Source organism: Anopheles gambiae, chromosome 3 (assembly GCF_943734735.2).
Source record: "Anopheles gambiae chromosome 3, idAnoGambNW_F1_1, whole genome shotgun sequence".
Classification (NCBI taxonomy): domain Eukaryota; kingdom Metazoa; phylum Arthropoda; class Insecta; order Diptera; family Culicidae; genus Anopheles; species Anopheles gambiae.
This window is the reverse complement of record NC_064602.1, coordinates 45,233,304-45,260,970: the sequence shown is the minus strand read 5'-3', so window position 1 is coordinate 45,260,970 and position 27,667 is coordinate 45,233,304. Positions and strand designations below refer to the sequence as shown.

General features: G+C 38.8%; 1 protein-coding gene across 12 annotated transcripts in view; it reads right to left on the bottom strand.

Annotated features, from left to right (window-relative positions):
- LOC1279352 (ankyrin-3) overlaps positions 1 to 27,143 on the bottom strand; it is a 51,670-nt gene extending 24,527 nt beyond the window's left edge. For 8 of the 12 annotated variants that reach the window (XM_061653784.1, XM_061653791.1, XM_061653786.1 and 5 more), the window contains exons 1-2: positions 26,985 to 27,143; positions 24,830 to 25,226 (exon numbers count right to left, since the gene is read on the bottom strand). In XM_061653784.1, coding sequence (XP_061509768.1) covers positions 24,830 to 25,030 — 201 coding nt within the window. In that variant the 5' untranslated portion in view covers positions 25,031 to 25,226; positions 26,985 to 27,143. Of the gene's footprint in view, positions 1 to 24,829; positions 25,227 to 26,668 lie in introns of all 12 variants that reach the window. The other 4 variants (XM_061653785.1, XM_061653789.1, XM_061653794.1 and 1 more) reach the window with 3 other exon arrangements.
- Positions 27,144 to 27,667: the final 524 nt, after the last annotated feature.

Here is a 27,667-nt window from a genome sequence, read left to right as displayed (position 1 = left end):
TATTAGAGATCAAATTCCAAGGTGTATCAATTTACTACAACTGAAAAAGCCTGATCCCATAGTTTTCAAAATATGCTTTATCGATAAATACTTTCAAAATAAAACAGATAATGGGGCCCTTTCCGTTTTAAGTTCGTAGGCTGAAATTTCAGCCTGTCAGCTGTTTGCATTATATAGCAGTTTTCGAGCAGCTATTTAAGTCGGTATAATATACAGGTGAGCTTATCCCAAGGTGTATGAATTTAGAAGTCTGATTTTTATCGCTTCAGTTTCTGAATAAAGATTTTACAAGTGTTTTGTGTATTCGTCAAGCTTCCAGAATGCTTGTTTGTGCAAAAGTTTTCACCCGTTCTGTCAAAAAATGAAATCAAATTTGGTTATAAAAAACATGCTATGAAACCACCTAGACTACATACACTTTGATTCTATATTCCATCACCTGATCTCTTTAATGCACCTTGGGGTTAATGTAAACAACACTGTGTTTTCGAGCAGGTATTCGAATCTAAATTTAGCTTTGAGGCTAGAATAATCTACACTGAAAATAGCAGGCTAGTTTTGTATGGAATGTTTACATGATTTCAGCCTCCAACTGTCAAACTCCATACAAAAAGCTGACTAGAATCGTGAAGGGCCCCAATGTCTGTTTATATTTTGTATGAACTATATTTATATGATACTAATGGTGCTGTTTGCTATAAAAATGTCGTTTTTATAAGAAAAGATTTTGATTTTGAAAATAACTGTCGTTCGATTTGGATTTTGCTATTGATGAAATAAACCGTAGCTACTTCACAAACGATACAAGCAGTTGTTTGTTTTATTGTTCAATGTGGTGTCATTCAGGGAAACAAATTTCATGGAAAGAATTAAGTCACGACGTAATGTAAAGCATCTTACTGATGACATAATCGATTAGGGTGAATTTAACATATTTGACCTATGTCTTGGAATATACAGCTATTTTTGTGTGTATATATCACCACATTTCACATGAAGAACATTAAACTTTCTGATGAGTTTACGAGGCGTGGGTAGAATGTGAAGAGGTTCGTCTATACTGAGTTATCATTAAATCATGAACAAAAATTAATATAAACAAATTAATGATAAACAAAGAGCAACCTGGAATTTGAACAGCCACAAAGGTTTTCCACATGCTACACTTGTGACATTGTTGAATTTACATAACGTTTTTGTACATGTTAGTATATGGAAAAAGTGAAATAATGTAAAATAAAAGGTTAGACTTATGAAGTATTGAACGAAGGATTTAATTTCATAAATTTTAATTATAAAACATAATGTCCCTAATATTTGTAAAATATCCGTAACAATTTCACACAGTGAAGTTTGAGCGTAATATGCGATAAGGTTCTGTTTGATGGTTATTTCGGAAATGACACACCCATCAGGAAGTCCTTTCGCACGATGACAAAAAGAAAAAGGGAGAGGGAGTATTAATGAACATGATATAGAATAACAAGAAACAGTGAAGTAGGCTTTCAAGGAAACCTCTGAAATGAATTTGTTCAGCGAATTTTGACCATGTGGTGGCCGTTTGACACACAGCGGTCGCATCGCATCATTGTGACTGAAAACCTACAAACCATGTTCATTTATGAAACATGAATACATATATGACAAAAGCATTGGTTTGGTTTTCGTTTTATTATATACTTTTTTGTTAGCTTAATGTCGGCTGGACATGAAAGCCATGTATGAAGAAAAGGTGGAAGCGTGTGGATGGATAGATAGTCATAGATGTATCATAATCTAGATCTATACCAGCAGCAAGGTGACCAAATCAACGATTCCGTATGTGAGTTCAACCTTTTATAAACACTCTTACACATGATACTCAGTCAAGCCTAACCAGCTAACCACCAATAAGCCGTAAAATAACGGCTTATCAGAGAACAAACAAAACCACGTATATACCCGTCTAGGATACATTGTTGAATTATATTACTACTTGGATAAAGCCACAAAGCCACACACATTTTTGTCACGCCAAACAACACAAAATAACGCCACTGGATGAAAACAAAACGCATTCTAATCAGCATTATGTATGCTTTTCGTCGTCTATTTTTTGTCATTTAGATCATTTGAATCCTATTGAATGCCGTCTCTATTGAATATTAAATAGATAAAATAGACAATTTCAATGTAATCGCACACGAGACATACTTTTGGATGATTGATACTAATATTTAGAGGTTCTGCAATTTTCCAGAGAATATTTTAGTAGCGCGTCAATTCATCGACAATAACAAAACTGATAATGAGAAATGAGTGAATAGAGCAAATGCTCAAGTACTTATGCATTTATTTTTTAGGTGTTTTTTTCAAAACATGCGATAAATGTCTCATTTTAAAACAAAAACAGCATGGCATAGTGAGCAATAGATGAGCAAACTTTTTAACAGAAAAAAAACACTTCAAACTTCACATACGACACTCACTTAATTTCCGTGTTAGTTCCTAAAAGCAAAATTATCCTAAATCCTCCTAAACTAAAAAAAACTAAACTAAACTACAAATATTAAGAAAAACTGGAGAGAGGTTGAGACATGTCTAATTACCCGCATTGGTGCAATGGCTGTAGGTTCCAATGCGATACAGATCACGTCCAATTAGTCTGCGTTTAAAGGATCGCGACAAAACAAAACGAAATTTTTTAACGGCGTTTACAGCTTTAATTCGCCGTCCATTCGCGTTTGAACGAAGCCGTGAAGGAACAGCGATTCTATAATATTTGCTCATTATTTGCTGTAAGATAACGGGTAATTACGAGTAAATAAGACTAGCAATACCCTATGCCGGGACTGCGTAGCTATAATTAAACATGGAGATAAGTTTTTGTTTTTGTAGTTTCGGTTCCAAACTTACTTTTCCGTTGAAATGTTTTGGAAATAAAATGCACTTAATTATATGATTTAGAAAATGTATGATGTAAAGAAACACAAAAAGTAATTAAAACAAATTAAATATATCTAAAAAATAAGAAAATTCATGCGTAAGAGACGGAAACCAACATAATTAATCCCAATTATAGAGCTCTTATTGTTTAAATGTAATCTATAAGAACAAGTAGAGTTGATTGGTTGGTTGTTTGGCTTATAGAGACTTTGAGCATTTCTGTTTCATTTGTCTCTTTAATAATTCGAGTAAAAAAACACATGTTGATGAGATATAACAGTAACCTTGAATTTATAATATTCTTTGGAATGTTCGATTTACAGATCTTTACATGCATGTTTCCCAAAATTTCAAGTGGCTCAGTTTCGAGAACGTGTGTTCTGGATACTTGTGGCAACACAACAAAGGCGCATAAATTAAACTCTCCGGCATTAGTATTAGGCTCGACTCGGTGCGATACCACACATCAAGACGATCGATAATTTAGACCGCTTTGGTTTCACAACATGCCTCGGCCTCTGATACGCCACCCTTTTAGCCACCTACACTTGAGTAGTAGTAGCAGCTCCACGTCAGACGGGAAAGAGAGCTGGCGTGTGGACAGAATCGTGGCCGGTCGAATGACGCCAACGCGAAGCGGTTGGAGCACTTGAACGAACGCTTCCGATCGCAGTTTTGTTCTCTTTAGTTCGTTTCCTTTTGCTCTTCTTCAGTTTTTTTTAGAAACTTGCGGTCACAATCGCACAATTTGAATATGAATAATTCAGCTTACGGATACAGGAGCAGAGAGACAGCCCGCGGCTGATGGACGTGTTGCGACGTTCCATTTTGCACAGTCAACTAATAGCCCCCCTTCCTGAGGGTATATAATGGCCCAGATTCCGAGTGGATGGTAACTATCGGAAGGGTGGTGGTGTGTGATGGCGGGTCAAAATGGATTCCGGGCCGGTCGAGAAGGATCACCATCCGTCTCTAATAACAAAGCAGTGGCCACCCGAAGCCATCTGACTGTGCCACAAAACAATCAACTGTGGAAGTTTACTGTCATTCATACCAATAATGGGGCAGTCTAGAATGGCGAACGAAATAGCTGCATTATACTTTAATAATAGTACGGTTGCTAAAACTGACCATAATCAGTACGATAGAATAAAAATGGATATTGTTGGCCAATCGTCTGGTGTATAACGCAATGAACAAAAGTTAATAAACAACATTTCAGTTTATAGTTTACAAAAAAATTAAATCAATAACCATGTACGATAAACACTGTTTATAAAACCAAGGCGTTGCTATTAATAAATTATTGTTATGCAACTATTGTGCAACTATTCTAAGACTAATATAAGGAAAATTCAAGAATCTGGGCTATATACAAATATTGACCAGAGTTTTAGTTTATAAGTCACACAAGATATATGTACGACAAGGTCTTGTGTGCACAATCAATTAGCATTTACTCTTTAATTTATTCACATATTGCACCCGTGCAATGCACAGGCTGTGGTACGGGAAACGATTCACATAATCATTATTGATCTTCATTTTTAAAATTCGTACATATGCTTAAATAAAGAAATTGAAACAAGTTCAGTTTTTTTTTAAGTTATGTATTACGTTTTATCTAATGAATTAATAAGAAACTTCTAAACGTCGGTGTCTAATATAGTAATGTTTTTTTCATTAAGCTCAAAAATATCATATTGAAAATAAAGGCTATATTTGATTCAGTTGAATGCAAGACTAATTAGCATACATTTAAGTACACACCTGACCGAATGCTGAACTGTTCTCTTGATTAGGTTTAGCTGAGAGAAACCAGTTTTAGCTAGGCTAAACAAAAAAAAAAAGCTACTAACGGCAACGTTGAGACTTCGGTTCCACAGTTTATCAAGGTCATCTGGTGAAGGAGGACTTTCTACGATTTATCTCTAGGCTCGATTTGGTTAGATTATTGTAAGTGTTCTTAATGAACATCGGACAACTACGACGAGGGAATATGCCTTCACTGTGAGAATAATGCAAGTACATAGCAAGACTAAGGTATGTCCTACACCATCAAACATCGAAGGTGTAACCAATATTAATGACCGATTTATTTCCATTGCACTACAGTAGTAAACGATCCATACCTTAGATGTGGGCAGTCTTTAACATTTGTAATAACCATTCATTGAAGGACACGCGTGATGGAGGTTTTAATAAAAATACTATTCATCGTTTAAAAGTTAGAAGGTGGCATCAATCATCTATCTTCTCCCAAAACGTACTGCTGCCCCAGTGAACTATTTCGAAAGGAACAAGCAAAAACAACAGTCCGGCGAAAGATTCAATCAAAACAAAACAATGAAAACTTATTTACCAATAAATGGTAAACACAATCTTTGACGTATCTTCGGTAAGGCTACGTATTCATACGTGACTCACTTTCGTATCTATGGATGACAAGTTTGTGCTAAGATGGCGTCATCATGAAGTAACATTCTCCAAGGCAGTAAAACTACGTTTAGCTGTACCGATGAATGTCCATTTGCCTGCGATGTTTACCGATGTGACGTGCGGTTGATTTTACTAACACACACGGTCAGGGTGTTAGAAAACCCAATACATAAGCAACGATGGATGGACGTTAGCCAGCTGGTTTGAAGCACCAAGTGACCGGACAAGTTTTTTTTGTTGTATCTCTGCCCCAAGATATCCCTCTTGTCGACCGTATGACATCATTCACCGTGGTTCAAACTTGCCTAGGTTGTAGTTTTGCTACAGTCTTTTTTACTATGGTACACAAAAGAAGTCAATAAATTCGGTTAGCGGGTGTGACCTTTGACAAACACCAAGATCACATCATCAATATTCTACACAGTCCATTGCTTATCGGAAAGGAATGTCGCTTGATAGTCGGTCGAGCGCAGCCACGAGTAATAGATTTCAAATTGATTATATCCCACCCCTAACGACACTAACTGCACAAGTCCACACCTTTTTTGAGGGCTCCCCACAGGGTCAAGTGTCCATATTGAGAGTTGCCTTGAAGCTTGGAACGACGCGAATCTCCCTAGTCCTGCATTACGAAGCAGCTGACTAGTGACATCACCGCGGGCTGGCATGGGGGAGGGCATGTTTGTTTGCGATCTACGTGTAAGGTGTGTGCCTGTGCTGCTTACATTCTTGCCCGTTACCTTTTCGTGTCGACACAATTCATCGAAACCGAGGGAAAGCGAACAGTATTAGTGTCAGTTGGCCGGGAAGCCATTGGCCGATTAATATGGCTTCCATTCACAGCGAATGTATCGATACTCCATCTAGTAGGGATGGATCGTTGTGAATAAGGTTAATCAAGACCCTATTTTGAGCGTTACTACTAATACACTACGGATTGTTATGTAAGTGCAAAACTATATTCTGCATTTGGGTCAGTAGTTTGCATTGATTGTCGAGTTGGTTTTTTTGTTGCTTGCAAGAGTATGAAATAAACACACCAGCTGCGATATCGTTCAATAATCTTTATTTATTCGGCGTAACGTCCTAGGCACATGCCTATATAGGCTTTAGAGACTTATTCAGTTCCATGCAACTGGATAGTCAGTTCTTGCTACTGGTGGACGGTTCTTTCTAGGCTTGAATCCACGACGGGCATGTTATGTCCCACCAGTTGACGACTTTCCACCCCTAATTTATGTTATAAGTTATATTTTCTTGTCAGCAATTGAGTATAATATAAAATATTTAATGTTGTTCTGTTTGATTGTCCAGCAACGGCAAAGGATGGAGGATATAACATATCATGTATAAATTGATGTCACATTAACAAGATCTTCATCTTGTGGGCGTTGCAAGCCAAAACGGGGCAATTTTTGTTGTTAATATATGTTTTATCCCCCTAACAGTATTGTCTCCCTAGTCGTGTGAACATTGTTGCTTCTGACACATCCTTGGTAATACATTGCAAAGATGATTACATTCGGAAAGATGATTACAAAATGACAAAGAATTCGTCAAATTGGAAGTATCAAGAGATCAACCCGTCTGAAAAAAACAAAAACACACACATAAACATTGAGTCGTCTGATTGAACCAATGATAAATGAACCTTGCGGTCTTCACCAACGGGGTTCGAAAAAAGGATCCCGTTCCTTTTAAGGGGTTATTGCTACACCAGTGCCATGACTGCGGTTTTATCGCTTCCGAAATGGCACACATTTCGCCACTTAGCTTGTTAATGATGTATTTAATTCCAAGAATGTTACGAGAGGGGCAATGTGATGGCCACTTTCGCACATAATTTCGCGATGCCGTTTTGGACATACATTTGCCACTCAGCAGCAACGCAATCATTTGATTTTACCATATTTTGTCATGCAAAGTGTCAGTCAAAGCAACAGATGCTAGTGAAAAATGAATCTTTACGACTTTTGTCCAATGAAACAATTTAAAATGCATTAGTATCTACAGCACCGCTGATGGGAGAATCAGTGTACATGATAATGATGAAAATTGTATCGCTTGTTTGTAAATTGTAGCAAAATGAGTACAACACAGTCTAAAATTGTTCTGTATTATTTCAAATACGATTAAAATGTAGTACAAATGTCCGAGAAATTTTTTACTCTAAAAATGATTGTTCTTTTCTCACCCGTTCCGCTCATTTCATTCATTTCATTCAAAAAATATATAAATTAACATTAAAATATTGATAACTACTATTATTAATCACAAAAAAAGTAAAAAAGCTTTGCAATATAGTAAATGTAATATGACCTTGATGGCAAGGGTGAAATTGAAAATATAGCAAAGGATTCATATCAGGGAGTTCCATTTGTCCACGTACGCTTTAAATGAAAAGTAAGTTAAAAAATAACGAACAAAATTTCTTATAAAAGAGTGGCTAATATTAATAATGTTTGACAGTAATATCATTAAAGAGGCAAACTGATTTTCGTTTTTCTGCATTTTCATTCTATCATTGAAAAAACCTTGTTCTTTTTTCATATACTCTTTTGTGTGCAGGCACACACAGTATAAATTTTGAACGTTCCGGCGCAATGTCCAATTTACGTTTGGAAAACCCATTAAAGCAGCAGACACTATGACTGCGTCTACGAAAGACGAGTCAGAAGATATACAACACACCAATTTCCTCCACAACCATTCACCAATTTCGTCCAACAATTCACCCTAGATGTTTGACCAGAACATGGTGACACACATGGTTTAGATATTAATATTATTTACTTCCACATGCCACAGTTACTAAGAAAAGTGCGATCGATATGTCGTACCCTGAAACATAATGTACAATTCGCATGAGTATAATACATTATGTGGCTAATAAACATTGAAAAAGAGTTCAAAAATGAGAACAATTCCCATGTTTGATTGTTTGATATGTTTCATCGGTTCGAATATTGTTAGCCAATATAGAACTATCAGGTGTTACCCAATGCACTATGATATATTCTAATTATTTCTTACAACTTAACACTAGAAATAAGCACATTCTGTTGTCAAGTCCTCTCTCTCCATTGTGTTTTATTTGTTGAAAAGCAACATGAGAGAGGAACGACAATATTGCAATACATCAAAATTGTGCTGCATGTGTTAGTATGTGTTTCGTAAACATATCGTTAACAGCGCAATGCGAGACGTAGACATGTTGAAGAAGAAATACTTCTGTTACAATATAAAAAAAAACAAACACATGAAAGTCGCTCCCACTGTCTCGAGGATGAGTGTGGTACGTTAATTTGCTGTAGTATAGCGACATCTTAAGAGTTCGTGCATGTCGTCGACAAACCACAACAAGTGCACGTCTGAGGACCGAAGCGAAGCCTAACCCATACCTCCACTAAACATTCAACTGAACGGACCAGATTCTTTTATTTCCATTCCGTAAAACATATGCGGCACAGGTGGTGGATCTTTAGGAATTGGTACTCTCTTGGAAGATTGTTTTTTCCTAGGCCTCAATGTCAGCTGTCGTTTTGTTTATCGGTTCTTTCCTAAACTGTTCTAGCCACTCAGCCATAACGTTTGACGAGGTATGCATTAGTCTGTCACATAGTCGCACTGGCTGGGTCACGTTTTATTGGACACTATTTCTGGAGGCTTACTTATGGAAGCGTGACATTTTCATTTTACATTTGTTGAAACCATCTGGTCTGGAGAGTTGTAATATTCAACAGATAAATATTACAGATGTTGTATAATATCTTTCAACTACTAGAAATATTAATTATTTTTTTAACATCAATATTGATACAGTATTATTGATATCTATCCATTAAATCATAAATATATTATATTCTATGTTCAAGAAGCTACATTTACAATAACACTCATTCAAAAATACTAAACTTTGTGCTTAATAATAGGTATACGTAGCGTTTGTTTGCAAAAATCTGAATTTCTTTTAAACGTCATTCATATGATGATGGTGCAGAGATTTAAACTTTTATTTCTGAAATGCTAATTTTATACGTGAGCCAGCTAACTCACCTTACCATTCAAATATTTGACATTAATTCAGGCGCTATTTTTAATTACAACGCATGAAATGAGACCTTTGTGATGAAAAATGAATAAAAATATGGTATCCCAGGCAATAGATTTGAAACGGTGATTCATTGCTGAATTGATACTGTATATGTTGAATGGTAGGTACAAATAATGTTCTACGTAAAATATATCTAAAAAACCAGAATGGCAAAAAAGCTTGTTATAGATAGTAGATAGAGCACCGTTCAAGTTCAAATGATAAAGCAAGAGATAATTAGAACGGTTGCTGACGTCAAAAATAACCTGTGACAGTGTATACAATAAATTTCCGGTAAACATAAAATATCCAAAGTGAGGCGCCTCTGTACTTCGGTAAAGATACACTGCCATTGCTCTTTTACTCCTTCCGTTTTCTGTAAGATGTTATGAAGAGTAACTGAGCCGACTACTGCACCGCAGCGCTTTGCGATACATACACACTCAATAGCGTTCAATTACCGCTCCCTAGCAGTAAATGATACGGCCGAGAATAGAGTGAGCATAGCAGGTTGCACGTTGCGACACACGAACAGCGTGAGGAGGGTTCGTGTTTTAATTGAAAAGGGTATTCCACTTAATTAACTCACACGCACACATACACTAGCATCGTCAGTGATGACGCATCACAGAGTAGCAGCATTTGTTTTATCGCACATGGTACATGTTGCTTTAGTTCGTTTCACTTTCCTTTCAAACTCTTCCTTACCATGTTAAAATGTTATCTGACCGAAATTCGGCCGGGCCGTTCCTTTAAAAAAATGATCTAACGAGCTTATTTGATTAATAGGACCAACTATTTAAAACGATTGATAATTAACTAGATAACTGATATAATAATTTTACTAACTCATTCATGACAATACCTCCACATGGTAGAATTATAATTCTTCATAACCGTCATCGTTGTACAATTTGTCATTAAAAAAAGGATTTAGAATCACGAGCACCACAGATATTGTTGTACTATTGCCGCAAAACATTATTTCCCAACACTTTGCATACTATCATGTCACCCAAAATGACCATAACAAAGCTACACATGCACACTGGTAGACAGTAAAGCATACATATTTACGCAAAACAACTTCCCGCAACATATGCAATTGGCTTAAAGATCGTGCGAAAGCGCGTTTCAATCGTTGCAGCCACACTTTGCAACATTCTCCCGCGGCTGCGTTTACGTGTTTGTGTGAACCGTCTCGCTGAAAGCCCGAAGGGTCCACACCTTCATCACGCCCCTATTGAAGCTAGACCGCAACAGCTTTGTTTACACTCGAACTTTCGGTTGGAAACGATTTGTGTTTCTCACTGTATTTCCTCGCTCATTACGTCAGGCGGCCGAGGACGGTTAGGCTGGGAAAATATGTGTTCAGATTGAAACCAAATGCAAAGCACATTGGTATAACCTCCGCACTGCTCAACCTGCCTGGACCACCCGTCTCAGTGGTTGGTATTTCCTTCCGACATCCGCTCGATCGGACGATGATACCCACTTCAATCGTGGTGGTCGGTACGCCGACGAGGTATTGGGTGGGTGACCCGGCGCGTGGAATAAATAAACAACGTTTTAAAATTTAAAATTAGTACCAGCTGTTGAGCATTCGGCAGAGCGAGTGAGTGAAGCTGTGATGCCAGACATCGTGCGATCGGAGAACAAACTGAAGCCCTGCGTATCACATCCAATAACAACTCCGAAAACGCAATGCCTAAAACCAACCTCAAAATCTGTTTTTGCAAGCAATCGTTCTCACTTCTCGGAATCGAATTTGATGTTTCGACAAGCACAGATCACCATATCTCGATTGGACCTCCTCTCTTCTCTACCTACTATAATGTTTCACATATGTAAATATGCGATGGATGTCGAAGTTGATCGTGTGTTAAATAGAAAACGCAAAAACGATGGCCCGCAGGTCGCTGGACTAAAATCTCCACTGACACCTTAGAAGAAAAGTCCACGTCGTTTCGTTAGACGCATAATGTATGCACACAGGAAATGGCAAATGTTGCCGGGGCGCAGAGGGTGACAACACAACAGTTAAATGTTCAACGGGCCTTCCACCTTAAATGAGCATGCCGGATAAACGCTGTACCGTTAGGTAACAGTTGCGTATCATGGTTGTTGGAGTTTTACATTTGATTCCATCCATGAATATCCGAAAAGCCTCTTCCCTGTTGCGTATTACACAGCGTGCATTGAGAGTCGTAAAATAACAATTACGGAAAGTGACGCCCGGTTTGCACAAGCAAACATGGACATGTTAAAGCAATGAATTTAATTTACACTATTTTACATTTTACACTATTTTAACGAAGTATATTATCCGTATTATATTCCAGTGAGTTCTTTTGCTTGATTATTTGCGACACACTTTTTCATTTTACTTCGCCTCATCACTACACATCATCATACGCATTAGCTTCATGCATTCCGTCAAATGTTTGGTTGTTGACAGATTACCGCGCAACGCACGTGATCATGCCGGTTCCGTGTCGTTGGCCACAGCGGAAAGCACATTAAAAGCATTCCTTTTTTGTGTAGATAGTGCATGGCAGCTATTGTTTTCTGCTCGATTTGATCATGACTATAAACACAGCACGAATTGTGGAAAAATATCTACAGATGAAGCCATCAGTGTACATTGATGCTTGGTACTGCCCATAACAACAACCCAAGCGTGTAGCACCGCCATTGTTTGTTTGCGTTGGGTTTTGTCAAATTCATTGCCACTGAATCCGTCGCTTAACCGCCGTACGGAACAAGTTACACCTTTGGACGGATGCACCATACAGAAAGCTGGGATCTGATCGATGTACAGATATTGTGATACCCGTACAGTAACATACACTGCTGTTGAAGCTAACTACGTATTACTGGCCCATTTCGGACTCGAATACAGAGTAAAAAGTCCATACCGGTCTAAGACGCCATCACCTGGATGGCGCCTCTCGAGCGTTCAGAAAAAAGGGAAATATACCGTTAGCTAATTGTTGTGTCTGCCATAAATAGCTTGAACGAAGAAGAAAGTTCAGACACCATCGCCGCGGAAGGTAGCCAAAGGCTTTCGAAACAATTATAGAGCGACGGTCGAGGGTTGGTACGAGTAACCCCTTTTTTGGCAGATAAATGGCATCGGATCTTCGATCACTCTGCAGTACCCATATAGACAACTTGCTAGGGAAAACGTTAACAACTACACAAACAGCTTCAGTGGCATCGTGCATTCCGGTGATTATTTTTAGGTTCGCTTTCCTGTGCAACGTTTTATGCGCCGATTGAAGGAAATCGATTGTCTCAATTCGTTAGTAGAGCAAGATATGTTAACCCATCATTACAGTGTAGATTCGTTGGAGACCAAATCACGCTCATTCTATGGTTACAAACAAGCGATTTCTATGCTACTTTTCCGCAGTTAGCTACTTAAAAATAAACTAATTTACTTAGCCTAAGATTTCGAAATTCTCTTGGGATATTTTGAATAGGAATCATTCTCAAAAAACTGATGGTAGTGGTATATGGCTACAGACAAACGCCACGGTAATTACACATTTCTCTGGGGACTATCCCGATCCACTTACAGATCGAGACAAAAACTAAAGACAGCTTGAACCTGAACTGAGATTGCGTATCAAAAAGTCCCCTCGAAACCCTTTTTTTAATTAAAATTCTTTTTTAGAACGATACGTTTTACGCAAACTAAGCAAATATAATTGATCATGCGAATTTAATTTATTAGATTAATCTTCAAATCTTGCAACCTTTATAGCTTGGTTTGGTTGTCTCGAACCACCTGAATTGAGTAAAATATAGTTAAAGTATAAATTTATAGTAAGTATAGAGTTAAATAAAGAAATTCGTTTTCTTTATTGTGTTGTGTACCGAATGGTCTTGGAATTTTAAATTTACTGCGCGATGTGGCACAATAGGTTTACGGTTTTATTTACGTTACCGGTGTTTCGCCGACATTTCACGAAAATATGGTCGGTAAGTTTACTTTTATCCCCGCACATATTCGTGTGCAAGGTACCCGCGTGAAGGGTGACGTTTTAAAAATGTATCCAGCGTTACTGCAGGAAACAAGCCAAATCCAATAGGTGCGAAGATTTGCCATTCCGTCAGAGTCCAAATTTAAACAGGTTTGTACTGTGTTTTTGTTGTTGTAATTTTGTTTGGGGTTTTTATACGAATCCAGCGCGTCTTGGTACGGCTTGCAAAGACCGCCAACGATGTTAGTGTGCGCGTTTTTACCACGCCGACAATTTCGTTCGCAGTCTATTTAAAACTGTTTAAACTCTTCCATCGAATCGGGCAATATGGACAAAAAAAAAGATTACTTCCATACTAAGACTCGGGACTGACGAGGGGAAACTGCGAACGCTACTCTTCATTCCTCAGTATGAGCTCACTGTATGAACGCAGTAACACAAGAATCGACCACTTTGACAGATTGATGGCTGCTGTGGGTGGCTGTTTAGTTGGTTGAAAGTAGCGAGATAGTTGAGTGTGGCTACGAAACGTTGTGGACGTTCGTTCCCTGTATACACACGACTACCTTTCAACTACCCTTACACCAGCAGCTTGTTGCATGTTCCGGTGCCGCGGAAACAATCACCGGCGCTGCCTGGACAAAACCAGACAACCAAAGGGAAAGCACCGTTTCGGTCGGCAAATAAAATTGAACCACCAGTTTGCGTTGGGGGTTCCATTGCCTCGACAACTCACTGCTTCCTCCCTATTCCGATGATGCTAGTTTTGCCCCCAATGGGCTACTATTCTGGGGAACTACCTTTCACCGGGAGGGATCTCCGTTCCGTACAAACTCTCTTCCACAACACAAATGTAGCAGTAACGACAGTAGAGTACAGCTCAACTGCCAAGATCCCAGAGTACGTGTGTGTGGGCGGTTCATGAAGCAACTGCAGTCAGAGAAATAGGGGTCCCTCACACAAAAAGGGCACTTTTTTGATGATGAGATTTATCGCCGTTGCTGATCACGATGTTTGGATCTAGCCAGTTTCGCAGCCACTTTCGTTACCGCGGATGCACATTTTCGTTGCATCGCTGGCGCTGGCATCTTGTCAGGCATGTCGAAATTTATTTCTCCAATGCAACACAACTACACATACACATTAATCCCTTGCGGAAAGGACCGAACAGTTTTGTACCTTTGTTTTTTTTCTTTCTTCGAAGTCTTCCACCGGAGCGTGGTATGAGTCCATTCACTCTCACTCACTACACCTCTTTTGACCCAAATCTCCACTCCAGCCTGCGTTAATTTTGATCATAATCATTTATTGAATCTTTTATTTTTCCTCATCCGGCACGAGAAACTTTCACTACGGCTATATCGCACAGACACTTTCGGTTTGTCTTTGTTTCGAGATGGTTTTCATTATTTTAACCAATCTGAAACCAAAGGGTCATGATTTTTTAACCGTCACGGTTTTTTAGTTTTGTTTTCCAACAAAATATTGTCTTTGTTACAGTTTTAATTGAAATCATAGAATCCAGATTTTGAGTGATCATTTTATCCCCGTCGTTCACTACATTAAACGCCACGTGAGCAGCAAACAAAGTTATATTACTCGCTCCGTTGACAAAGTGGAGCTATATCAGCTTAATGCTTCTTTAATGCTTTGTCTATCCTGCCTACACGATCATTGCTTCCTGAAAGTCATTGCTGGCCAACAACCTGACGAATGTCTCGCACATTAACAAACGACTGAAACGACGACCTTTCAACAATTGACAAAAGCCACATTAGAATGCGTTTCCCAACTTTAACAGCCTCTGTATGCTGGCTCTCGATCTTCGTTTAAGGCAGCCAAAACCTGAGCGACGAATCATTCGAATCTCGACGCGCGTATAGCAGTTAGAAAAGGCAAGAGTTATTTTCCTTCGGCCTTTGTTTCGAATCGTTGATTCCGATGTGACTAGAGATTATTTTTGTATGCAACAGTGAGAATACGCTAGAAAAAAACCCTCAAAGCAAAGGATGACCTAAAAAATTCCTCAACCCGGAGGAGCGTTTGCCGGGTGTGAAACGGTTGTACAGTGTTCCAGACTCGTTATCCCTACATCACCTACCAGCGGGCCGCTGTAACCTGGTACACGTTCATGCACAGATGATTTATCTGTTTCTTGGAGACGGTTTAATTTGTCTTCTCTTTTTGGCAAAGACAAATTTGCTACTGTCAGCGTAACAAGCATAACCATCACCCCGGAAAAGATTATTTTTAGATGTGCATGAGACGTGCCTAAACTAGGCCTTCGTGTGCTGGTTTCTCCAAACAATAATAAACTACTTTTACAACTGCACTACAAACTAACGTATAGTGTATATTCTGCACTTTTGGTTAACATTTTTAGTTGTTCTTGGCGATCAGACAAAAATTATGTTTAAATAACTTTTTTGATAATAGTTAACAACTACAATTATGATCATACAATGAAATATGTAAATCATTGATACAAAGACCGTCACGGTTGACTATTCTAGTCAAAACAAAATAGCGTTCTAGAATCTAATAACGAAAAGTCTAGTCACGATCGTGCTATCGATCTGATTGCTGCAGTGCAATTCAATTTAATAAATATAAATGCTCATTTACGAAATTGCTGCATCACGTTCTCATACTTTCTTTTTGCCACTTTTCTTTCAAAACGAACAATCTCGACCAATCGGAAATATTGAAGTGGAATAAATGTTTTTGAAATGTATCCTACCCATTCCGTGTCCAATCTCTGTTACCATCCACTTTTAGACCGATCCCCACATAGATCAGTTTCATTCGAAAAGGGGAGAAATTTTAACAGATCGGTCGCAACATCCACACCGAGCAAATCGGTCATTAACAGCTTATGCACAGCTGACTGAAATTTGCATGCCAATTGTTTTCTTTAATGTGTGCAAACCAAAATAGGAGCAAGTAGAAGATCACACATAATTGTTGATGAAATTTTTTTGTGTTATCGCCTCTTATAGTTTCGCCAATTTTTTCTATTTACTGCATGCATGACATCCTCCTTTGGATTTTGGCAAAAAAATAAGCTATACTTTTGTCATTATTTCTTTAGTTTTGTTTCGTTTTATTTTATTTTTATACACATTTGAGCCTTCCACCCAGGTCGCAAATACAGGCAAGAAATTAAATAACGATCTGATAATTTCAGTTGCTTGAGTTAATCGACCGTTTAGTGGCGATAATAGTTATCATAGTACTAGAAAGGGGAAAAATGAAAAAAAAAACCCTCAACAAACACACAACTGGCAAGGGGGATGAAATTGTTGAGCGTGAAAATAGCGAACCAGTATAGCAACAAGCGTGCGAACAGATAGCTTGTCTGCACACCTGCAAAGCCCATATGAATATGGAGGTCAAACTGACCATCGATGGCTGCCTTTTTCCGCCATGAGCACAGTTTTCTCCGAAAGATTAACATGCCTTACTGTTCAGTGCTTGAGCGATTCCACAGAAATGACAGGTCAAGATCAAAAAGAGAAACAAAATTTCTTTTCAATTTCACTTGACTTCCTCTTTACGCAGTTACTGGGCTTTTCCACCGGCATTATGCCGTGATTTATGCTGCTTAGCACGGTCGTCTATTTATTGATGCGGTTTCTGCTAAATATACCTCGGGCATAAAATCGTAAAATTCAATGAGTTTCGATAAATAATGAAGAAACCAAAATGAATTCCGTATTCATTGATCCGCACGAAAGTATGAAACCGTTGTTAGACGCATAAAACAGGCGAATCAAGAAGTGGTGAGCTTCTATGAACAGACAAGTTGAGCGATGAGTGAGGCACCGACAGCAAGTGTTTTGTACATTCCTCGTATTAAGTTTTGTTAGGTTTTTTTTATTTACACATCGCTGCAAAAAAGTATAACAAATGGAAATCAACATAAACAAACGATTAAGTTAAGATTGTTGAATAACTCATCACTTATTCAACTTATATTTTGAACTATTGTATTTTAAATTATTTTGTGCATCAACGATTAAGAGTAATTCAATAAAATATGGAACATCCGTCAAATAATAAGTATTATATATAATTGACATGTGAGATACTCATATTATATTTTTCTTAGAAAAATCATTTGTAGCGATCGTTATGGTGTAAAAACTAAGAAGAAAATATATAACTTAGCAAATGTTTTGTAAATAAATAAAAAATACAAGTAAACTATAAAGAAAATTGAAAAAACAGACTGACGAAGTTAAGGCCAACTAACATGACAAAAAAAAATATGAACAAACAATTTCATGCAAGGTATTGCATAATGTTGTAATCAACGTTTTATTCATAGAATATATTTTCTGTAACTATACATCATCTTTGTTTCAAAATGCAATATGAACGAGGACTGAAAGATGTTGTATATACAAGATCTATTTCACGAGATTAGCACTTAAGTGCCAAACACCAAAAACACAGCTCTCCGATTAACACCTTTTGTTGCGTAAATTGCACTATTGATTTCTTGAGTACAAAAATCCAAACAAAAAACAAATCCAAATTTAACACATTGTATATCTGACAAAATTAGTGAGAAAAAAATGCGACTATATGGGGATTTTTATTCCAGTTTGATATTTTTTCCAAACAGATTCAACTTAATTTTGGAGTTTGCAGATGTTTTACTCTCTATTACTTTTAATAATATAAATAGAAATTGGAAAACAAATCAACCAGTAGTCGCATACGTATTTTTAGTCTGCGCTCATGTTCCTGAACGTTTAACCATCAAGGGTCATAAATCAATAAAAGATACGGCCGGCCTCCTTTCGTGTCACGCGAGCAACGACAAAATCCGTGCTAGGCGCGAATGACGAGCCTAGCCGAAGTCGCATTCCCAAATGAAAAAAAAATCTTTACACACTGCACCAACAGAACACTGAACCTTTCTTTCGATTGGGTAATAAAATAGCCACACTCTACAATTACCTTAATTGGCTACGGACAAAAACAGTAACGTCAATCGAATACGACTCAGATGCAAGTAGTCAGGACGTCCGCTGCATTTTGTTGGTCCCTTCAACCACTAGGGACGGAATATAGGGCTAGTTAAACTCGTCTTTAACAGTTGACTTGACGTCCCACGCGTGCAACAGGATATGGGTTGAATTATGTTCAGAAAATACATTGTGAAACGACTTTAACATCGCTGCTGAAATATGAATCATTTTGAACCTTAATAATATTCTTATTATTTTCCAGAAGAAACAGGCCCAACGTGTACTTTAGGAATAATAAAACTGATTTAAATTTAATGTCTTTAGCCCAACAGCTTCTGCAGCTTGTTTTGCCCATCAGACTAGAACCTTGAAAAGGCGAGTTGCGAAGGTACGAAAGTTTCGTTTTATGTTTAATTACTTTTGCCCCACGGTGTTTGCATCTTAACCACTGGAGCTGTTGATAGCAAGAATCTGGCGGCTTTTATTACTCGCACCGTAACATATATTTGTATCTGTTTTTTGTTTCAAAAACTTTTCCATCCTCCATAAAACAGAATATGAGGGACATTTGTCTGTCGGTCGTGACCAATTTGACTTCTTGGCGAGTACAATTACACTAAATGTGAAGTAGCTCTTAAGTATGTTATGCGATTTTGCTGCACTAAAGCGATAATCGAAGTAATATGCACAGCCAATGCGGTAAATACAACAATTGAAGCTCGCATAGCATACGGTCAAACCGGTACGCCTTGTCGCCACCATAAACCATTCGCGCTCACCGTTTGCCCTTGTCCTATACTGCTCGTTATGGTGAGCATTCAAATAAACCTTTGCGTGTGTTCCCGAGTTCAATCTTGCAGTGGTTTTTTTGCAAGCAGCGATGATAAGATAGCAACGTTTTCTTAAGCCCTTGCATGAGCGATAATATTTACAAGTGGAATTGAATTGTTCGTAGGCTAGATTGACAGCTAAATGTGAAGTTTTATCTACTTCGTACTTCGGTGGGCTACGTTTCACTTGGCAGGTTCCTTTTGCAGAAGCATATTTCATTTATTTATAATGCCTTACAACAATGTTTCTAGTTTTATAAATCAGTGAGCATTGTAAAGTATTATGTTGTCCTATAAATAAAAACAACTATAAATATAAATCTGTCACAAGACTGTATGATAGCCCAAAATTAAAATTTTATCAAAACACTGCAATAATACATGACGCATTTTGCAGTGTCAGTTTTTTCATTGATAGCCAAGTTCGTTTATGATCCGCGTCGACCCGACCCAGAGTACGGGTCATAGCAAATTTGCCACCCATTATCGATTGACACGACAGGGTCATACTCGGGGTGCTGGTGAAAAGTGCGATTCAGAACCGCCCTTTCACGGGCGGATTGTGCATTGCGTAATCAACTCACTATCGTTCCCAGGTCCAATAAGCACAAAACGGCACACGCAAACGCAACACGAGCTATCGATTGATGTGAAGGTTGTTGCCTGGTGCTGAGCACTTCGCTTTTCTTCTTCTTTTTTTCCTCTTCACCATCAACCCGGTTCGGTGGTGACCGAATGATAAGGAAAGCATCATCTCGAATCTCGTACTACTGTGCTGGCGGGACGGAACCGGTTCCAAGTCGGCCAGTACCTCCTTTTTTGGAATGACTGAATAAAATGAGGCAAAAGTAAGCGGTGATATAAAATGGCCAGAAAATGGTCGTATGATGGTCGCTCCGAGGAAAGTAACGAAAATGAAATAAAATAACGTAACATACAAAACAAGGAAAAAAATGCTCCAAGGCGAACGGGAAAGAAATCACCTCTTGCCGTGGACTCGCGGTCGCAGTGATTTAATGTCTTCCCTTTTTTTCTCCAAGCCACCAAACCACGAAACGCTGATCCAAAGTTTTCGTTCGCGATGAGCCTGGCTGTTACGAGTTGCGGGGTAAATGTTTGAGGGGTCGTCTTGAAACGGGTTTTAATTCTATTTCTCCTTCTGACCGACAGTCGAATGACGCGTTTGCTTTCATTGGATGATGACGTTTGTTTTGTGGTTTGTAATGTACATGGTGTGGTATATTATTGAAGCGGAAATTTGCATCACGCATCTTAGCATTACCGCACAAATCTCAAAATAATGAGAAGATTAGCTAAAGAAGTTAAACAACAAAAAACGCCTTTTCCGACAACAAGTATTTCATTCAATCCCAATATGTGTAGTGCAATCAAAATGGCGTACCATTCATCACAACGTTTTGAGCACAATCTAAATACTTGAAATTATGGATGAATCAAAGCGAGGAGTTCTTTTCACTATAAAAACCTGATTCTGATCAATATCTCAATCGGTTAACCTCCCACGTTATCCTTTTCCGCCTAAGCATATATTTTGTATTTTAAATTTAATTCTAATTTTGGCAATAATTAGAATCAAATTTAAAAACAAACAATATGCTTAAGCGAACAAGGACAGCTAAGATTCTTCTTGATTTGATTCCGATTTCTGATTTTTTTCGAAAATAGAAAATATGCGTATTTTTTATTGAACATTCATTATTGCACGATTCAAATATGTAATTTAGGTCAAAAATTTTATGATTATCGTTAATCCAAAGGCCAAAAACCCTGGTTATTCGTAAAATCGGAATAAAGTAACAGGAAAATTTAGATCTAAGGTTAAAAAAGAGTTAAAAAATATTCTCAACTAGAAATAGTGAAAAAATACTAAGAGTTCGAGCAATGCAACAACCAAACAAACATTCCATCTTTTTGAGGTTTCGACTACACTCGTCCGTCCGCCCGAAAGGCGAAAGTGGTTTGTAATTATAGTTTTATGTCCAACACATCCGCCCAGCTAATAACGCTTGTATGAACAGACCAAACAATGATTTCATCCAAACTAACTAGTACTGTGTAGCTGCAATGCGTTTCTCATTTAGTCCTATTTTACGGTTGTTAGATAACCTTTGGTTTGTTTCAGTTTCAGTTCAATCTGTTCTCAAAACAAGCCGCACATAATCCCTTACTAAACTACACACATTAAATAATACGAACAATATGAAAAAGAAGCTCAGTAAACTTGAGTTGAGTACTGAGTTGAGTTTGACTCAGTAAGCTGAGGTCAAATTTAAACAAGCATTGGTTAATGCTGATGACACTATTTGGCGTTACATATTTCTTAGAATCTCTATGCATAATAATATATACTAAACGACTATTACACGATATTTTAAGCTAGCATCTAACTTTCTTTTTCACATAGATTTGATAATTTTTTAAGGGTAATTTGCTCAAAAGTGTCAGGTGTCAAAAGCGTCATATCCAAGAAATTAAAATTTACCAACAGGTACTACTGCATTGTATACAATGCCGACCGACAACATCAAACGTCTTGGTCAAATTCCCGGCAGCACCACATAATCAACGCCATCAATATCCGCTCCTAGCTAATGTTGAAGAGCAGCGAACCATCACGATAACAAGCAAAGAGTATGCCACCATCAGAGGTGATGACGTTTTGCTGAAGACGATCGTGATGAGCAGGACGCAATAAAGTGGTATTAATAGACTCAACTGTGCAAAATTCTAACGTTCTCTTGAAAATGGTCGTTAGCCTCAAGGGCATACTTCCTTCCTGAACGGTATACTTTGTAGCAGAAACCTGCTAAATTGAAGTTCATGTTAGTTGAGCCTCAAAAACAGCCCAAATGACACGAAAACGCTTCAAATCACTGCAGGAAGGAAAAAAGATGTGACAAGCACTGACAGCATGATTTTGGCTCTTGAGAGTGCAATTTTGAAGGAGATTCATTGAAATGCTCCACGGCATTTCCGCCATTAAATGTAGCTAAACTAATGAACATCATTCTACAACGATGCTGCCGCAGAAGATCGCCTTCGAATAAACTTGGCGAAAACTACGAGACTTATACCAATTGTAAGACTTAATCTTCCTTAATTCACAGGCCGAACATATCACCACGTACAGCGTGCCCTTGAGAGCTATAGTGCACACTGAAGATGATTCCTATTGATGTTTATAAACATCTAGCGCGGCCTAGAAAACGGGTCACAGTTATATTACCGTTTCTATCAACCAATCGCTTCATTTGAATACCCAGCATCATTGTTGGCCAAAAAGTTAAACCACCACCATTGGGGTAGTTGCCGCTGCTGCTGTGAAGATATGTTTCAATTTAGAGTGCTTCCGCTCGATGCGATGACATAAGCGCGTCGTCTTCAATGTCGAAGCTAACGACGAAAAATAAACATATTAATTCCGCTTGTTTCGTCGAAGATGCGCGACCATGCGGGAAGGATGCACTCTGCCCATCAGTCAACCGTGAAAGAGCTCCAGCAGGGGATGTCTACTTCCCTGGTTGTAGCGAGTATCGGGTACCGCCGACGACGAATTGATACTTGCACAGATAAAATCGTTCACCCTTTTTGCAAGATGATGAACGCAAACGAGGTCGTTTTGCTTCTTACTGCAATTTAAAGCGCTTTCAATTGTTGGGATCCCTGAAGAAATCGGATCCAACGTTGCCAGTAAAAGACCCGACCAACCCATAATTGGATGGGCCTTGCGATCAGCGGTATCAGCGACGACTGATATACCGCCAGTGTAAGATCCATTTCATTGTGGCATACAAATGGTCACCCATTAAGGATGATAGATTACGAGACCATTCTTACTAAATGAAGACATATCTGCTCACTTTTCAGCTAGCTAGGGTCATTGAGAGCGTGCAGGTACTCCCTTTTAAGTACTTTTTGTGGCTAGTGTTCATTAATGAACATGATTTCATTAAAGATTAACTTGCTGAAGGAGAACAACAAATTGGGATGGGCACTTTTACTTGTTGAATTCTAATCAATTTTTTGGGCAATTCGTTCAACTTAAACAATAGGTCGCTTCAATTAATATATATCATCACCATTTTATTTTTATTTTTAGAATAAACATTCTTCAGTAAATAAGAAAATAATTAACATTAGCCAACGAACCATACAGAGGTTAAAACGCAAAATTTCATACATAAACATTTAAACATTTTAGTCAATTACGTTTAGCCACCAACGTTTTGAGAAACAGAAAATAAAACCATTCGCTTGAAGATATGGCAATTCACACTTGCCTTAGCTGAACGTCCCTAGTCCACAGTCTGAGATCAAATTCAACGATGACATCAGACACAATTTGGTGTGCCGGTATCGTCGTGTTTGCGCAAACCTACGTTGTTTCTATGCTTCGTTTGCTAGCGTCCCTCCTCACTGTGGTCTTTTCTCTTCTGATAATCTGCCCCAGGTTGACCGGATGAAAAAAGGGGGGAGGCATAAAAAAAGACAAGAAAGTTAAAACCACTAGGGTGGTTAAGAATGTGGATGCTATGAAACGACCAACTTTTGCTCGATTCAATTCAAAGCGAGAGAAGCGACTGCGAACAGCTCCGATGAGCATCGTTGGGATGACCTTGAAATATTCTCATACTGGTGCCCAAATCGCGCAGTATGTAACGCTGGGAGTGTAGATAGATATTCGCAAGCTTGTGTGTGATCTCGAAAAAGGGGTTGCGCACATTGTGTGAAACAATTGCCACTTTCCGTCTAATATGATTCAATTTTTTTGGTAGCAACTTAATATTAATTTCTATAGACTAAATTATTTATTTAAAGGGGGTTAGCTTTTTGTCAACACTCTGGTGGTAAATGTGGTGTTCGTTAGGCCTTATCTCAATTGTTCCCACGAGTTCAAGCGCCATAAAAAAGAACAGCGAACCTTTCTTAGTACGGGTGACAAGGTTAGGTAAACATTCCACATGGTGTGCCGCATAATGTTTGTTTTGCTTCACAGTGCAAGCGAAGCGCTAAACGCGAGACAAATTTCATTGATAATGGTAAAGTCGACACGTACAGTTGCATGCTTCAATTGATAAGATTGTCGATGTAGCGATGCATTAAAGCATTTAAATATTTACCCATTCACCCAAGGGCACAATTCAAACGAATCGAACAGCACGATTAATAACAAACTGTTAATGTACGTTTATGTAATCGATAATGTTGAAAGTGGTTCTCCGATGTTTTTATTTTACACATTTTGGTATGAATGAATTTATGAATTCATTCACGAAAGATTTTATTGAAAAGACTATTCGAAAAGCAAAGATACAAATGATTGAAAGAGTTTTTGGCCTATTGGAGCGCACAAAACTTCTTTTCTTTTGTTATTGATCGCGTAGTTTAGTTCTTTTTACGGGAGAAGAAAACAAAAAAGCACAAAAGAAATGGCTAGGAAAAATATCATATGGTCAGGAAAAAATTGGAATCTTTTCGTGAACCCCTGGGCACTACTACCTTCCCCCCCCCCCCCCCTCTCTTCTCAGCCGCCTCGCCCCCGCATTTTCTTACCTGTTTGTTGTTGGATCGAGACTTTTCCGTCGTGGTGCCACCACCGTTGACAAGATTGTTCAGCTTTTCGTTGGATGTCGACGGCTGTATCTGCGCTTGACCTTGCGGTGGTTGCTGCTGTTGCTTGAGCGACGGTGGCACCGTTTCCTTGGGAGCTACCGCCACCGCGGACCCATTGTTTTGGGTCTCCTCAAGTGCCATGCTGTGATTTCCGCTAGCCGAGCCGCGTTCGACAATAGATTCCGTATTGCGGTGTTTTGATACGTAGCGGCGACTGTTTCCTCTCTATATTCTGTACAATACAGTTTCGCAAAATGTAATAACCGGAACCACTAGCACACACACACTCAAACACACACACTCACAGACACTCGCGATTAATTGCTATTAAATCGAGCTAATAAAGGTGAAAACAAAACATATCAATTGAAACACTTGCCACACTCTGTGCAAGGATCAAGTTTTTACCAATAAACGGACGAACGTGGAACGACAATCAGACTTAATTTAGATTTTCGTGGAGCACATACGTAGCATTTGAACACGCTTACTGCAATTCACCGGGCAAAGCATGGGCAACTATGGATTTCCCGAGTTTGGAGCCACAGCCTGCACTTTGTTTTTGCTTCTGTACTAGACTTTTTCACACGAACATGTAGTAAGTACGTATGCAGTATGCTCTGGTTAAATGCAGAAAGAACATCGATGACGACAATCAGCTAACAAAACCAACAACAACAACAACAACAACAACAACAAAAATCAACAAAGCAGTCACCGACCGTATCGATTTTTCCAACCGCAGCACAGTAAAAGGCTCTCTCTCTCTTTCTCTTTCTCCCTCTCTCTTTCTCACAAACACACACAGGCGTGCACCGTCTCTCCCTTTCTCTCTCGCTCTGGGTTTCTTTTTTATGCTGGGCGAACTTACATTTCACTGCATATCTACCGAAGCACACAACACATACACGCAACCGCAATACACACACACACATACACACGCAAACTATCACTACATCAATATCAACAACAACAGTTCAAATGTTTGACAATGGGGGGCTGAGGGGGAGCGGACGAATGTTGTGGCCGGAAAAGCTGGGTGACGGGAAAAATCGAATCGACTAACGAACGATTTCCGCCCCCCCCCCCCCCATCTCACTCCAATTTATGTACGTGCCGTCATGGTGTCTGTGCCTGGTGCCACTAACGGGTCTGAATGTGCACATCAGATTTTTGTTTCACTGCTGCGTTGTTGGAAGGAATAGGATTTGGCTTTCGTGCCGCTAACACCCCCGAAGAAATGTCAAAGGGAGATGACCTCATCTCACTCTCAGCCACAAGCCATGCCGATGATGTGTACCAAGCGGAGCGAAGTTTCCAATTTATATTTCACGCATTTTCTTTGACCTCCATAGCACACACAAACACACATAAATTCCCCAATTCACAAAACCTTTCATAAACGCACTTTTTCCAAACTGCTGTTTTGGATTCAAAAATGTATCTCCACATAGCCACACTTGCTCGGGAAACGAATTCAATCGAGGTTGTAAGCATGGCGGAGCATAGAACGCACCATACTGCAGAGTGTGCCCTTTCCCAATCCTATCTCACTGTCATCCATGCGTGAGTTTTGGGCGGAAATTCTCACTGCCCCATCACGCTGGATGGTTACTGGATGTGAACGGTCTTTTCCGCTATTTTCGAAGCGGTCTACGGGGTTTCGAAGCGTGAAAAACTTCGGCGCACTGTTTCACTCACTCTTTACCACCCTTTTACGGCCCGCCGCCAAACATAAAAACGCAACATAAAGATCCAGACGCCCCTTTTTTCTCTTACCTACGGTTGCACACACATACGCACACATACACACACAAACGTAGCACGAAAACACGCTCCGCAGCGCACTCTTGTGCTCTTGCTGACCAAGGTTACACTTTTCTCTAATATTCTAACACCGTTTGTTATTCAATTTCATTAAACAATTTCAGAAAACATGCTTTATTTTTCCTTCTGTACGGGAAATCAGGGTATGGATGTGTTTGACTGCACGGCTTCAATTCACAACACGGATCGAAACCGCCCAGGAGGCGCCGAAAAGCTTAGCGTTTCGCAAGTTAAATCTTGAAAATGGGCTTTTCCAAATTTTATCTACCTTAAAGTACACTTTTTTTGTAACCAATGATGGTTATCGATGCACACGGTCGACACAAATATAAACAAAAATCACTTTTGCCTGAAACTCGACTACGAAGAACAAGCAGTAAGCGTCCGTCCGCACTCACGACTGTCGAAAAAGTGACGCTGTGCTACATCAAAAGTTGCAAGCAACTGCAAGGGGGAAACATACACAACACCCCCAATGTGGTGAGGCAACGCTCTTTCAGATGGACAGACATAACATACAGTGCATCGAGCAAACTGGTTTATCTTTGGGTTAGATGTTTCATATCAGGTAAAGAGAGTCGGTCAGATTTACATATCTGAGCTGATTGATGTTTTGTTTTTTTTTTATGAAGAAAAAAATAATGATCAAATTTCTTCATATTATGATTGTATCATCATCTAAATCATCACATTTTTTTCGTTTCAATTTGGATAGTCCAAATCGCACTTTAATTTTGTGAGCGTGAGTTGCTTGAGAGTGATTTAACATATTCGTTAAGGCGAAATCAGTAAAACTTAAATGATATGAGAAAAAAGATCTTTTAAATTGTATGGCAGTATAACAGTCAGTTTGTGTAGCATGATTATCAGACCGAAGCCTCACAATCATCATGGTAACCTGTCAAACCACAGTGAGGCCCTGTAGAGTGACCAGAAATACTGATGTATATA